A 16,473-nucleotide genomic window follows, 5' to 3' on the forward strand; every position below is an offset into this window, starting at 1 on the left:
CAGTGCAGAGTGGATGTTTCTTGACAGACACATTCATTTTAATGTAAATCTTATTCATTCCCACCTGAGAAGTGAACAGTGATGATATGTGATCAAGACTATAGCGTTGACTCTCTGTGCTGACCAACTGGAAGACACAGAACTGCAAAAAAATTAAAAAAAAATAAAAATAATTCTGTCATTAGTGAAAATAAAACTGTAAACTATTTTAGACAATCCTTATATTCCAGTTCTCTAATTATAATACCCAGTAACCACTCAGGATGTAGTAATGGCACTAGACTGTGAAAATCAAGTTGAACAGATGCTTTTAAAGTTGGTTGTTTTAGCACTTGTAGAGAAGAGGACATCCTTAGCAATTAATTCACTTTTCAGACTTTCTCTTTCTGAGGAGGAGCAATAGGTTCCCTATGAGATACCACAGGTGCATTTGAAATGGAATGCCTCCAAGCCCAAGGCATAGGAGACATAGTACCCCTTTATGTAAAGTGTAATTTTGTCCTCTGCAGACACCTACATAGTGCTTTCCATTTCCTTTTTTCTCTAGCCTTCCTCACCTTACTTTCTTGTTTGCAAAGCTTGGAGATCTAAGAAAACTGATACAGAAAATTGGGTTTGGGACTCAGGACAGGAAATGCACCAATCCTGGATGCTGCATCTCTAGAAAATAGTCTCCACGTTTCCCCCCCCCCCAAAAAAAAACCAAAAAACTATACCAATGAATTATCTGCCATAGAAGGAAATGAGAAATTGTTCTTCCCTGGAACAATGCATTTGATAAGTCCTTCTGAAAGCACTTCATCAAAATACATCTTATCAAGTATCAAGGAGCGATCATTTCCCAGTTTTTAAAGCAAAAGACATTTGAAATTGTCAGCAAGCTCTTTTAATCCAGTATCAAAAGCTATATCATTTTGTAAACTTCTAGGACTGGACAAAACATGTTTAAAATTATTGAAGAAAACTTTTCTTATCCACATAAACTCTGAAACTGATGGGTCATACTAGAAGAAGAGTTTGGATTTGATATCCCGCCTTTCACTCCCTTTAAGGAGTCTCAAAGCGGCTAACATTCTCCTTTCCCTTCCTCCCCTACTAGTAGTTCCCTGACTCTCAACTTGACAGCAAATTAAAATTCTACGAATGTAAGACAATTCAAGTACCTGTCCTTGTTTGGGTGCATGCAAGTATACACCAATGTAAAGCCCCAGGGTCTCAGAATAAGACAGCTGTAATCTGTGTCCAGTCCCAGCAGCAAGTCTTAGGTCCTTACTTACAGGCACAAATTCCAACATATCAGCCACCATCAGGCACATTTGATCCTGCCAAGATAAGAAGCCAGATAAGTAACACAATCTGCAAATGGGACAAATGCTTTAAACACACCTGCCAAAACAGCAGCTTGATATACTAGACAGATACTTTACCATGTGTTCCTTTACAGTAAAGGATACAGATCTGAAGGTTGTGCATGTTCACAGCAGACCACAGAAAAGGTAATTAATATAGCTTGCATATTCAAAGGGACATGTTGCCAAAAACCAACATTTGGAAAGTATCATTAGTCATATGAATAATCAACCATCAGCAATGACAACAGTATTCTATCAGAAATTAGCATTTCACACTCACTTTGTAAGACCACATTCGAAGTTTATGATCCTGGTAGAGTGCAAAGAGGAGGGCATCATGCTCACGACAGTGGACAGACATGCTAACAGGAAGCTCTGAAGGACCTTGGTCTCCTCTGGAAAAGATTCAAACTAAATTATATATATTATAAACAAAAAAGCACAGAATTTACAAGAATTTAAAAGTTCGAAGTGCCAAATCTTCACCTGATGTCATGATGACATCATATGATTGAGAGGTGGATACCACCACCCACCTTGTCAAACATGTCCCATGACCTATACGGCAGATAAGAATCTGGTCCACCCGTCAGATTAGGTTCCCCATTCCTCATTTATGGTGAAGCACTACCTTTTCATATAAAACCATACCCCTTTCAAGATAAAAGTTACAACATTTGCTCTTCTAAATATTGCAAGCAACCATCAATCACAATGCAGCCATTTAGCCTCCAAAGTTTGAGGGCATGAATTTGTCAGATTTCCGTTCCACACTTCCTCAGTGTATCAGAATTATCTCTTCACAACTCTTCTCTATGATAGGTTAGGCTAAGAGATAATGATGACCACCTGCTGAGTCACCTGGCTGAGTAGAGAATTTCTTACTTCCAAACCTAACACTAGCCACACAGGCTCTCTGAACAATAGCCATCATGTCTGGAAATAAAAAGGATGCAACCTTCTTATTAAAAAGTAGGGAACTGTGAAAAACAGTCAAACGTACACACTTTCTAACCACTGGACTATGGGCAGATTTGGAACACCTCTGCTACATGCAATTGTAGCTGAAGTACTGAATCCAACAGCATCCCTGGCCTTCATATGAAAAAGAAAAGGCTGACTGTCTTCTGCAGGTTCCTATTCCCTCAAAACATGTTCATTCATTTTGCTTTGTCCAGATCTGAGACGACAGGAGCAATTTCAAGATTAACTTAATATGCTTGTTTAGAAAAGAGAGCCACCTAAGAAAAAGCACATTACACTTCTAATAATTAATTACACTTCTAGACCTGGTTGAAAAGCTAGGTACAAATGATTTTAGATAGCTCATTTGGTTGCTGAAAAGAAAAGTGAATAATAGGCAGAGTGTTCATTCAAGCCTGTTCCAGCTATGCCACTGGCTACCGTAGAGACTTCAAGAGCTCTGTTTGCCATCAAAATACTAGCCTGATAGCTGTTGGCATCCAACCTGTAAGCAAGCGCTGCATGACTGAACTCTGTTTCAACTCCACGACTAGAGTTGAAACCATTCCTAAAAACAAAACAAACATGATTTATTAATAATGCATGCATATATGGCGCACAACAGTAACTAAATCAGATGAATAATCTTTCAGAAGTCCCATGTGGAAACATTCAAGACAAAATGACTACTGATTTTAGACATTGACGGTGTCCAAAATTGCAAAAGCAGGTTCTGCTGCTGTCTTTGTTCCCTTAGTTTAATCAATTAGTACAGCACACACTTCTCAATTAGAAGTTTTGCGGATATGGGGAGTCAATTGCCTTATGCACATTAGAAAATATTTTAAACCTGCTTTAAATTCTTATTTGATGTGTAATTTCTGAGATTTATAACTGAAAAGCAAAGCAACTTTAAATAAATTATCTAGATCAGCTTCTATACTTACCATGAGTATTGTGAGGTGGCAGATTAAGGACAAAAATCCCACCAGATGCAGATGGCAAAGCAAAAAGTGCTCCTCCATCACTGGTAAGCCAAGCTGCTGAAGCAGTGGAATGAGTTGACAGACCAGGGATTGCAGGAATCACGCAATAGTTAAAAGGATCTCTTAAATGAACTTTTCCAACATCTGTGAAAACTGACTGTACATGACTTTCTGTGATCAGCTCCTATTAAGAAAATCCCCAATAAGCTTAGTTATCAATAAGAAATATAAATTTGAAGTATGAACATGGAAAAGTCAAATAGGAAATGCCTTTTCTATTCAAATTCCTCTTGTAACATATAACCTAGAAGTGTCTGAAAAATGGTATCAAAGGAAACATTAGACAAAAGCAGTTTCTTCAGAGCAATCAAAGGAATATAGGAAGCTGCCTTATACCATGTCAGACTGTTTGTTCAGCTAATCCAGTATTGTGTATTTTGGTGGCTCTCTAAGATCTCAGGAACAGGACTTTTACATGACCTGCTCTTGTAATTCTTTTACTGGGAGACACCAGGGATTTAAGCCAAGACCTGATGCATGCCAACAAGGGCTCTGTCAATGACCCTTCTCAGTGCCTTTTATCTTAGACAAGATTACTTTGAACTATCTATAGATTTTGCTCCATACCAAAATTTTACCCAGCAAATTATTCAACATGAATTTGCAACAATAAAAACATTTGAAAATTAGATTTTCTTTAATTTTCTATATAAAAAATACAACCAAACATGTGGCCAAAAAAAATACATTACAAAAAAATAAATTACAGAATATTTCACAGCCCATTCCCAGAAAGGGAATCAGTTCAGAATCTATAAAATCATATGTCCATATGTCCAAATCAGCAGCCTGCAGTTAGTGATTGCCCTTCAAACCAGAATCAACCCTTACACCATGAATGAGTTGGGTTCAAGGGTTAGCCATAGTTTTCCAGTTCAGACATCACAATCATCTATGATTAACACTAAATAATAAAGAATCTAAACACAAGGTGAGAGATAAGCCTAGGGCTTGTTTCTGACACTCCAGATCATAGTTTGGTGTATTACCTGAACTGAACATGCTATACAGTATATGCAATCACAATCCAAAATGATAGCTTTGTCTGTGTATTATAAATTTGCTTGTTAATTGTTAATTCACACTCTTTGAATTTTTGAAAAAAACGTTACTTACACTCCTATACATCCGAGTGGGGTGTGGTAAAATCAACCTATGTACAGTCTGATTGGTTGAAATCAAGATAACAACATTATTCTGGGTCTCAAATATATGTACTCCTCCAGGTAAGAGGCTACAATTCTGAAATTTGAGCTGAACAGCATTGTTCAAAAGGTTTATATCAAGGGATTCCTCTACCAGTTCCAAGGTTGCACCTGACGTAGCCCTGCAAAAGAAAACAAGTAAATACATATAGGAATTATAGGTTTACAGAGTACAATTCAACCCAGTATTTGCATGGTGGAAAGACAATGGCACCAAGAAGCAAATCTCAAGAGCCAGATATATGGTGCTACCTGTATTTCTATATGCCTTAGGTTTTGCAAGCATACAAAGAGCATGCAGTGCACACCAGTGTACAGTGGTACACAAGGAGGTAAAGCTGTAGGTTGCCCTTCCTCTTCTGGAAGTCCAGGAAGGTATACAGCACAATCAAACTAAAACATCTCAATCAAACTATTTTAATACTGCAGCAGACAAACACAAAATACAACTATGAGATTCAACATCACTTTAATCTTCTCCCCCTTCACAAAGCCAGAACAGGGAATATTTGAATAACTATACAAGACTGGGAATGAACCTAATGCCAAAAGGCACAAACAGCTGGAGGAGTTGCTAGGAGGCAGGGATAGACACATTGGGAACATAATTGTGTGAGGCTACTGAGCTCCATGGTTAGATGCATAGCTTCCTGTTGACCTAGCCCTGTATTTCACCAAGACAGCACTAAAACACAATAGTTCTATAGTGTGGTTCAAGGAATTTTGTGGGCCTTTGCTCCTCAATACAGCTTCATTTGCTAATTCGTCCTTCTCACTTCCTACATAATCATGCAGCTGTTTCTTCAAACTGCTTCCCCATGCCCTAACTGTAATTCATACAACCTTCCATGCACTACTGAGGTACCCATTCATAGAACTCTCTAATTTCAAATTCAATGGCCATTTTGCTGTCACATACAGTTATTATCAAAGATTACTGTCAATTACTGCTCAAGTCACCTGTCATTCATTTTAATGCCTTAACATTTTTGGTTGTGGACCTTTCCTCTGCATGCTTTCCTTAGCATACACCCCAACTTTAGAATTCTCTTCCCACAGAGCTACAACTGGTGTTGTACCATTCTGTTCATAACTGCACTAGGTTAATGCATTTTAAAAAGGCATTTTAAACTGTTAGCTTGCTTTAGTTCTGCTCTGGAAGAGCCAACGGCTCAAAACACTTCAATAGTGAAGAACAGATCAAAACCAAAAGAAAAAGATCATCTGGTTTATTTGGGTATATCACCCTAGTCACATGCTAAACGGGATCAGGCATCAGAAGAAAGATGCCAGAAGGGGAAGCCCGGGCAAAGCGGAGGGCAGCTCCTCTTCACTCTTCCCAACCTCTCCCAGTGGAGTGAGAGGGCAGGATCCGATCCGTGGTACTGCCTGGCGGGTGGGCTGCAGAAGCAAGGCCACTCACCAGTGGATGAAGCGGTTCCTGGTCACAGACCCCAGCTGCGCGTTTTCTTGGTACCAGAATCCTCCGGCGCTGTCGGCGTAGCGAACGGGAGTGAGGGACGAGCCGCCGCCTGCGAGGGACAAGGCAAAGGAGGCACGTCAGCCAGGAAGGCGGCAGGAGCAGCAGCAGCAGCAGCGTGACTTTTACTATGCGTGCAACAGCAATGACACCCGCCCAGCAACCCACGTCCGCCGCCCGCTCCCTGGCCGGGCGCCGCTACCTGGGAGGCTGAACACGAGCTCGCGAACCCGGCGCCGCGCTCCCCGCTCAGCGCCCACCAGCTCCAAATATCCCCGCTCCGGGAGCCCGACAGCCGCCGCCATCTTCCCTTCCCGCGCGCGGAGCCGCAGTGGATCACGGGATAGTGGGAAGGGGGCGCGGCCGAGCCGAGCCTGCTTTCGCGGTGAATCATGGGAAGGCCTGAGGGGTCTCTGTCCTGCGAAGGACTAGATGGAGCGACTGCTGGGCAAGGAGCGCAGCCAGACGCCCGTCCAGTTAGACCCGGCCCGCGCTTCAGTTAGACCCGGCGCAATAGGGAAGGGGAATTTCATGAAGCAGGTTTGGCCAACCTCGCGCCCCTCCAGATGTTTTGGACTGTATTTCCCGTCGAAACATCTGCTGGCTGGGCCTGATGGGAGTTGTAGTCCAAGTTCTCTGGAAGGCACCAGGTCGGCAAAGAGTGGCAGCCAGGCAGACTTGGATGAAAAATTAACTCAGTGGTATAAGCTAGCGAAGGGGGAAATGCAAGCAGATGGCTTCACGGAGACGCGGGTCCCGTTCCTTCCCTATGTTAATTTGCAAGGTGTGGCGAGACACCTTTACCTGATTACGGCCTTTTTTGTATTCCACCTTAATGTAACCAATGCAAGTCTGCTTAGAAGCATTGTTGTTAGAAGTATCACAGTTTCTCACTGTAATAAGAGTTTCAGTGTTGTTTTATTGTTATAATTTAAAAAAAAATTTACATGGGAAAAGGAGCAACTCAGGTAGTTTAGGACATTTACAAAAAAGAGGCCCTTGAGTTATCTATGACAGCAGAGAAGAGGACCATTCATTTCCTCTCTAAAGTTTGCTATAGTTTGTTTAGGTCACAAAATGGTAGGGCACAATCCAGCCAAAGTTAAGCAGTTATTTTTTTTATTAAAAAATTCAAATATATTTTAGAATTCAAAGAGAGAGTTTTGATTGAGGAAGGGTATCTTTGCAGGGTGGGTTAAGAAGCAGTAGGGCTGGACCTGCAGTGGTACTGCCTGCCATGGCCGTCTGTGCCAGGCATGGGGCAACACAAAGCTGAGGGCCTGAACAGTTGCCCCACAACCATCCAACCTTCTCCCCATGTTTGCTGTGACTGAGCATTAAGGACAGTAAAGGTAAAGGTACCCCTACCCGTACGGGCCAGTCTTGACAGACTCTAGGGTTGTGCGCCCATCTCACTCAAAGAGGCCAAGGGCCAGCGCTGTCCGAAGACACTTCCGGGTCACGTGGCCAGCGTGACATCGCTGCTCTGGCGAGCCAGAGCCGCACACAGAAACGCCGTTTACCTTCCCGCTAGTAAGCGGTCCCTATTTATCTACTTGCACCCGAGAGTGCTTTCGAACTGCTAGGTTGGCAGGCGCTGGGACCGAACAACGGGAGCGCACCCCGCCGCGGGGATTCGAACCGCCGACCTTTCGATCGGCAAGTCCTAGGCGCTGAGGCTTTAACCCACAGCGCCACCCGCGTCCCTTATTAAGGACAGTGCCTGTTGCTAAATATGTTCAGCAGGATATATTGGCTTTCTAATACATCTTAGGTGTGACCTCTGTATCCTTGGTAATCCTATGTTTTTAGGAACATTTCTGAGAAATCTACATGACAGCAGTGTAAATCAGGAAGTGCTGTAAATCAGCCAGTTGGTGATAGAAAGGCAGAAATTTAGATTCCCATTCATTCTACTGTTCTACTAGTGTTCTAGAGCACTTCTTCCAATACTGTTTTCTTCCAATGTTTCTGTCAACCTGCTGTTTGCTCTGTTCACAAGAATAGCAGCCAGCCTGGAATATGTTCACCTGCAACATAGCTCCCATTGGCGTGGTTATTGCCAAAAGTTATCCTCCCTGACAGCATGTAATGGGCATGACAGATGACATTAAGAAGGTGTGGAAGAATGATTTTAGAGAGTTTGAAGATAGTGAATCAGATAGTGTATGGACTAACTCCCCCTCCCAGTTTATACACTATCTTTGTGAGAATCCAGGAAGCTACCTTTTAGGATTCCTCTAAAACTGCCCTACATGGCAAATAAGTGTTTCCATCATGCAGTTGGGGATGTGCTGAGAGAGGATCACTATTCTACATGTGGTGGAGCTGTCCTTTTGCAAACAAGTTTTCAGAGGAAGCGTTCTTAGAGCTGGTTAAGATTACTAGCAAAAAACTTCAGTTGGACCAGTGTTGGCACTCTAGTCAATCAAAAGTGTGCTTAATTAGGAAATTAAACATAAAGAATTACTAGCAGTGTTATTGGCAGGCTCAAGTAGAATTAACAGGCTGTTGGAAAGGGAATACACCTCCTACAAAACACGGTTTGTATGTTAAAATATGGGATCATGTAGCACTGCCTGAGTGCTTTGCACAGGATAGAGGGGTTATTCAAGGTAAAGCAATAAAGGCAATGTTTTGATACTATTTTATATGGTTTCCATTTATTAGCTGTATTAATAAATGGACATCCTCCTTGCCTTCTGGTGACCAATCCAACTTTGTGGCAAGGTTATCTCCATTTTTCAACATGATACATGTAGAAATATATTGTGCTGATAAAACGCCCCTTATTAGCAAACAAGTGTTGTTTGTTTTTGGTTGCCTTGTTTGTTATTAAATAACTATAAAACTCAATTACAGTGGTACCTCAGGTTACATACGCTTCAGGTTACAGACTCCGCTAACCCATAAATAGTACCTTGGGTTAAGAACTTTGCTTCAGGATGAGAACAGAAATTGCATGGCGGTGGCACAGCAGCAGTGGGAGGCCCCATTAGCTAAAGTGCTGCTTCAGGTTAAGAACAGTTTCAAGTTAAGAACGGACCTCCGGAACGAATTAAGTACGTAACCAGAGGTACCACTGTAAAAGCAGTTTCTCCACCTTACCCAATGCTTCTCTTCTGCTATTCTGGGAGCTGTTTCTCGGAACCAGGTTTTGGTTCTGGGTGGTCCCTAAACTGCATGACACACATTCCAGACAGCACTACCATGAACCAGTGCAATCCCTCAGTCCTGACAAGAATAATCTCTGGCTGGAACTGGGCACAGAACCAGCAGCTGGCACTTATATTATTTCATCCTCCTTCCTTCTGCTGTGTGTTCCATGGCTGAAGGTGCAGCTTTCAGTGGCAAGGTCCAGCCTGCCCTGCCTCCCTAAGTCCTTGTTGTTCTAGGGCCTCACAGCACCAAGAGAGGGCAGGGCCACCAGCAGCTGCTGTGGGATGGAGATGTGGAGGACTCTGAATGGCGCTGTTCTGTCTGCTGGGAGCAGCTCTGCCTCCCTGGTGTTGGGAAGAGGTTGAAGGGCTGGGTCATCTCAAACAATACTTCCTTTCAGGCAGAAGAGCTGCATGAACAGCTCTTAGGCGGCTGTGGCTGTACAATGCACCCTGTCTTCCAATGCAGAATGGCAGCATTATTGTACCAGTCAGGTGGCTGACGAAGGCCTGCTTCTGGGAACGTAGGCACTAGCTAGAACAGGCCCTGGGCTGGAACAGAGACACAATGGTGGACCAGGACAGCTTCTAAGTGGACCCACCTGTATTTCACATATCCTCAGGGAGAGGCAAAGGCAACCTTCCCACTGCCTATCTCTGTACCTGACCAATCCTTTCTAGTTCCATGCTTCTCAAGGCCTGACTATCCATTGGACTAATGGGAAATTTAGGAAATCAGGTCTACAAGGGAAGCTGAGGTGCCAATGGCACACATAGTTTGCCCTACAGCATTTCAGCCTTTTCTCTCTGACAACCGTTCTGCTGGTCCTGATGAATGGGCACAAGCAGATAGTGTTAGAAACTGAGATATGGAAGCTAGGAGCTAAATGGCACCTTAAACCTAGGTTATGGGTGCAGCAATGGAATGTCTAGGCTCACTTTTTTATAACAAGAATACAAATCTGGAAATGAATGAACTGCAGCTAAAATATATGTTCATTTTTCGTATGGCCTAGTCCTTCCCCTGTCCACCCCCTTAATGTTCTTAAGAGGGTCTCTTCTCCAGTCTTCAGAGTAGCTGGAAGGTCCTTGTTTCCTTCCACACTGCAGTTTTAATCTGAAATCTTAGACGCAGTACTAAGAAATTCCCTGTTGCAAAATGCACCTAGAACAATGGGAATTTTGAACACTGCATGCATGCATAAAGTTATCTGATGGCTGCAGGAGATACCTTCCAAATGAAAGTCACCTTCAGAGATGCAGAATCTGAAACAGCAGGGTTTGCATTGCCTCTTTAACTTCAAGTCCTCCCCCCCCCCCGCCACTGTTTCCTCCTGGGTGGTATTGGGTGGATGGGGGAAGAGATTATGGTGTGTCTGGGGCTGTCTCCTGCTGCCCTGCTGCCTGCCTAGTGAGAAGGGATGCTCACTTATGAATCAGGGTTCCTGCTCTTGAAACTTCCCTGTCACCTCCCAATCCTATGCATGTGTATTCAAGGAGGCTTATACTCAGGTAATGGGGGGCCCTCACCTATTAACTTTTTGCTTGTTATATACCTATTTATGTGAGCTTTTAGCTTTCCTCTAAGGAGCTCAGGGTTTTCCACTCCCCAATTTATCCTCACAACAACTCTGTGAGGGAGGCTAGGCTGAGCAACAGTGACTGGCCCAGGGATCTTCATGGCTGAAGAGGATTTTAATCTTTGTCTCTCAGGTCCTACTTACCGTAATATCCTTCCATCTTAATCCACAACTCCACATTCTTGAAAAGAAGCTGTAGAAGTGAACAAGCTAGTGGGGTGGGTGGGGCAGATATACTATTTCCCCCAAAGGGCATATTCCATTTCTTGCTGTGTAATTAGAATCTTATATGCCTGTTAATGCATTGTTAAACACCACCCCCAAACTTCACAGCAGTGTGAAATTCTAGGGAGTTCCAAGCACGTTTTACCCTGTGTTTGTGTTTCCTTTTTGGACAATGAGGCACAGAAGAGACCGTGGTGTCTTTATGATATATGGTTTATTTACACACATATACAACCTGAGCCTATGATGGAAGGGTGCACGTTACACCCCCAGAGGTTATTGTTTCTATCCTAGGTGAAGCCCTGGATTCTACAGGATGCCAGCCATCGGGTTCTCTGTCTCTAATCTGTTGCTTTACTCCTACATTGTATGACTCCTAACCCTGTACTAGGCAGCCATCTATATAGTGAGGTAGGAGAGCCCCCCTCCATATCATAGAATGGTAGAGCTGAAGGGACCCCAAGGGTCATCTAGGCCACCCCCTACAACGTTGACCATAAAAATATATTGACATTATTCTCAGCTCTCCCACCCCACTAATATTGCTTCTCTGTTGCATTGCTGCTTACAGGTTGGAACAATTTTCCTCCAACTCACATCAAGCAAAAACTGCTAACCTGAACTATGCTACTGGCCTTTGTTCTTCTAGTTAACCCAGAGCTTTGCTTATGGCTTTCTTGATGGGTCATCACCCTGTCTTTGTTTGTTTAATGACTCAGCCATTATCAGGCTGGCCTGAACAAGGGAAGATGAGTCCAGCTATGAAGAGTGTATCTACCAGTTTAACTCTCCAAACACTGATTGCGTTCTAACACTTACTAAATCCAGAAATTATGGGTGCCTGACACCCACAATGCTGCAACTTGCGTCTGGTTGGTTGTATTTTGGGTCATGTTTTGGGTATCTGGAAGATATATTTGCCTTCCTGGCATATTTGCCATTACATTTAGGTAGTTTGCAGCTCTGTAGATTACAGCTTGTTACATGCGCATGGAAACTCAGTCAAGCTTTAAAAAGGGCATCAAGCATCCTATTTTGGCTCAGATAATTCCACATGCAATCATATAGTGTCATGGTGCATATCCTGGCCTCTTCTTATTTCCTAAATTATTGCACGTATATATTGTACTGCATGAATTATTTTCACATTTTTATTCTCATACTTTTGTCTACACATCCTAGCATGCCTGATCAGATCACTGTACATCTAAATAAGCATTATTCGTCCAACAGCAGCCAGGCAAATGCCTCTGGAAGTCTACCAGCAGGGCATAAAATTGATGGTCATCCCCATGCAGTATGAAGAGATATACTGTCTCTATGCATGGAGGTTCTATTTGGCTATAATAACTAATAGCTGTGCATCCAGGGTAAAACACCAGATAGGGCCAGCATCAGCCTCCCTTAGGTTCAATGCAGGGTAGCACATGAGTCCCTGGGAATAATTTATTTCAATGTATGTTACCACAGAAGCACTTCATAGGAGAGGTCTTTTTAATTTATTTGTTAATAAGAAGTTTTATTAATTTTCAGTGTATAACCATAATCACAAAGGAGAGGTCTTATTGTGCATAAAGATTTCTTAGATAGTTGCATTGGATGAAATTGCTTTGCTACTCACAATAAGCCTTACTTGATAGATTCAGACAAATCCCGTGCCAATCACAGATGTCCTCAGAAATGACCCCCCCTCTAGCTCCTCCCTTTCTGTTGTGTAAACAGTGACCGATGTTCATTAAAAAAAATATCTGCAACCCATATTTGAACTCTGAGGGCTGCTGAAATGTTTGAGTAACACCAACTTAGAATCAGGCCTGCCTACCTATACACGTTATGTGCTTTATTTAAGATGACTGTAAATTGTTACCACTCACAGGGAAAGCTAAGTATTCAGTCATAAAATGTTTACCTGTTTCTCCCATGGCATTTATTTATTTATTTTAATTTGCAGATTTTACAAGGAAATGGAAAAAGAGGAAATAAAATTAAAGAGGAAAGAAAACACAAAACACCAACATGACAACAAATTATTACTATTATTGTTATTAGTAGTAGTAACAGTAACAGAAGCCACCATCAGTTCACATTATGGATACAGTGACCATCAATAAATAAATCTTTAATTTAAGAGGGCTTATATTGATGTATACGTTTAATTTATCAATATAAGCCCTCCAGATGTCCAAAATTAAACTGATGCCTATATGAAATACGTTCAGGTTGGGGAGTGAGGACCTCAGACCATTGTGTATTTGGCAGTGGGTATTTATCCTTCCAGGCTTGAAATATAAGTCTCTTAACCACCATAAAGGCTTGCAAAACCTACTTTTGTCCATCCATTAAACCTCATATTATAGGGACATAATAAAAAAGTATATAAATGTCAGCAAATATAAAGGATTTTGCCAATACAAAATTGAGGTGAGTAACAACTTGCTGATTGAAAGGTCGGTGGTTCGAATCCCTGCGACAGGGTGAGCTCCCATTGCTCGGTCCCAGCTCCTGCCAACCTAGCAGTTTGAAAGCACGTCAAAGTGCAAGTAGATAAATAGGTACCGCTCCAGCGGGAAGGTAAACAGTGTTTCTGTGCACTGCTCTGGTTTCACCAGAAGCGGCTTAGTCATGCTGGCCACATGACCTGGAAAAACTGTCTGCAGACAAACGTCGGCTCCCTTGGCCAGTAAAGTGTGATGAGCGTCGCAACCCCAGAGTCGTTCGCGACTGGATTTAACTGTCAGGGGTCCTTTACCTTTTAACAACTTCAGACCACTGGATAAGCTCACATCATATGCCTCAAAGAGGCATTTTCAGCATTACAACATCCTTCTGTATTAGACAGTACAATCTGATACAGAAGTTGTGGAGTCCAATACATTCAAAATATTAATTTTTCCTGAATCAATCTCAGGTCCAAGGAAATACTCTGTTTAGGCTCTAAAGCAATTTTCTATTGTTTAAGCTGTGTAATATCTTCTAATTCACTGTTCCACACTTCTCTAAGTTCCTGAATTTCTGCCTTACCAAAATCCATTAAGCATTTATAAGCATTGGTTATAGGTTTAGTTTTCTGTTTCTTCCATAGCTGTGGAATCCATTGTTTGACAGGCATGGCATCTCTGAGTTTTGTGCCAAACACAACAAAAGATGGATGTGAATGAGTGAAGTAGCAACTGGCAGCTGTAATTAAAATAAATACTACAAGATCAATAGTCTGGTCTTCTATTGAAGTGGTTAACTCATCACTCTCAGCTGAAATTGTATAAATGGTCAAATAAAAAGTGACAGGTTTTCCTAAGCAGTTTCCTTTGTCTATGTGACATTACTGTAGTTTGGAAATGCTTGTTGAAACATAACATTTTCCAGCCCAATCCTAAGAATGCTCGGCTGAAAAAAGTCCCACTGATTCTAGTGGGATTTACTTTAAAATCCTGTTTCCTTTTTATTTTTAAATGAAGAATTATTTAAAAACATACTTTATTCAAGTGAATGTACAGAGTCTATATCCAGCCACAGACCTAGAACCATAACATACAGATCAGACATAAGGTCAAGCACATTATTATTGACAGCAACGTATCTTGTAGCACAGGTGAAGTCTGACAAATTTCTTCTAGAACCAGCTTTTATGGACAATTGTTCATCGGACAAAGTCTCTTGCAGCAAAAACAAGGTTTTTTCCCCTAGCCACCTAAAAGGCTAAGAAATTTATTACAGCATATGTTTTCAAAGACTCCCATCCATTGAACCAGATACATGAAATGTTACATGTGTACAACATGGTTTGAAGGGGGTAATTATACACCATGAGTTTAGAGTGAAAGCAAATGCAGAAGAGTGCAATCATGCAATTAGCTGTGGTAACTCACAAAACAGTTGTTGACAACACAGGCGTCCTGTAATTGGTAAGCCAATTAACTCATATAATGGTTAAAAATTCGTAGTCTGGATTCAATCCACAAATTATAACGTTTGATATATGGTTCGTTACGGCTAGTTTACTACATCCCGGCAGTTTCTGCACTACTGTTATACTAACGGAAGCTTGGCCCAATATAAAAACATCACCTTTGTCTCCCTTTTTTGGTGTGGCGTTCCATATGGAGGCGATCGTTAGCAGGTGCCTCCAAGTCCGATACCGGCAGGGTCAGGCCAGGGGAGCGTCTCCCCCCTCCACCACCTTGTCCTAAATCTGGCACGGGGAGGGCAAGGCAGGCGGGAGTTTCGGGGCGGTGCCATTGCCCCGAGCTATAGCTCAGCAACTCCGACTTGCTCCGCCCGGCCTAGTGGCGCGCCCTCCCCGGGAGAGGAGAAACTGCGCGTGGCGGCGGCGGCCCAGGTAGCTCTGGGTTAATAATTACTAGGAAGAGGGAAGAGCCGCTTCGCTTCCTCCGACCGCGGCCCCTCCTTGCGGCTCCGGAGTCTCCACCTACCCGGAGCGTTGGTGACCCGCCCGCTCTTTCTTTCCCCCTTCTTTCCCTAAAAGCCTCCTTCGGCGGGGAGCTTCCTGCCTAGCCAGCTCTAATCTCAGCGGAGTCTTTCGTCGCGTGGCTCTCGAACTGCTGAGCGCCGGAGCGGCTTGCACGGCTTTACGGAACCCGGGTCAGTTTTTTTGGTTGGTTTTTTTTTTTTTAAAAATATCGGGCGGCTAAACTCTTGGGAGGATTTTTTTTTTTTGGGGGGGGGGAATCGCTGCCTGCATTAAATGGCTCTGGATCCAAACCCCTATGGGACGGGAGTTCTCGAGTCTCTCTTTTGCACCGGAGACAGGATTAAGGATCGTGTGCATGCTCCGGACTGGGATTTGGCGACTCTCCTTCAGCCCCTTGTCTCTCGCTCGCCCTCTCCCTGGACACGGCCCCGTCCCCGGACTGGTGTGCTCATCCGGGCGCAGGTGCCTCCCTGCCGTCGGGGTTCCCACCTCCCCAGGGATTATTCGGAATCGCTTATCCTCTAAAAAGCTTTGCCCGCCCACGCGGAAATTGGTTTGTGCTGCTACATATAATCGCGCGCTTCCCGAGTTGTTAAGGGAGGCGTGGACCTACTTTTGCTGCTCTCGCACGGCCGTCTTGTAAATAAGAGTTATTTCTCTCTCACCCACACCCGGGAATTCTGTAGACGGCTCTTGGGATCCTGCTGAGCCCGGGAAACGCGCGCGCGGGCGCAGTTGCGCCTTTCTTGATGCGCCTTTTGAGTTAGGCGAGTCCGTATGCATCCTCCTCCCTAAAGTACCACAGAAGGAAATCGCGGATGTTTGCTTTTTCCCTTTCCTTAAGGTCCCTTGAGGCACTATAGTTTTCCATCCCATACGTGCCTGGCTCAGAAGTAAGACCCGTTGAGCTCCGACGGTTTACTTTCAGGAAAGCAGATAGGGAAAGATTGCCGTTTAATTCGCTTTTAGTTACTCTTCGGTTGCACAACTGAGGTGAATTTTCCGACCCCTCCAAGCGAATTCTCTTGGGTGGAA

The 16,473-nt window shown here is 43.3% G+C and overlaps 1 protein-coding gene across 1 annotated transcript in view; it reads right to left on the minus strand.

The window, feature by feature from the left end:
* The window catches only part of NUP160 (nucleoporin 160), a 27,584-nt gene extending 21,202 nt beyond the window's left edge, over window positions 1-6,382 (minus strand). The window contains exons 1-8 of the mRNA XM_083442881.1: window positions 6,249-6,382; window positions 5,990-6,098; window positions 4,478-4,688; window positions 3,263-3,485; window positions 2,799-2,883; window positions 1,633-1,747; window positions 1,164-1,322; window positions 65-142 (exon numbers count right to left, since the gene is read on the minus strand). Of these exons, the coding sequence (XP_083299007.1) occupies window positions 65-142; window positions 1,164-1,322; window positions 1,633-1,747; window positions 2,799-2,883; window positions 3,263-3,485; window positions 4,478-4,688; window positions 5,990-6,098; window positions 6,249-6,351 (1,083 nt within the window). The 5' untranslated portion in view covers window positions 6,352-6,382. The remainder of the gene's footprint in view (window positions 1-64; window positions 143-1,163; window positions 1,323-1,632; window positions 1,748-2,798; window positions 2,884-3,262; window positions 3,486-4,477; window positions 4,689-5,989; window positions 6,099-6,248) is intronic.
* Between the last annotated feature and the right edge of the window lie 10,091 nt (window positions 6,383-16,473).

Source organism: Podarcis tiliguerta, assembly GCF_965153285.1.
Source record: "Podarcis tiliguerta genome assembly, chromosome: 1".
Classification (NCBI taxonomy): Eukaryota; Metazoa; Chordata; class Lepidosauria; order Squamata; family Lacertidae; genus Podarcis; species Podarcis tiliguerta.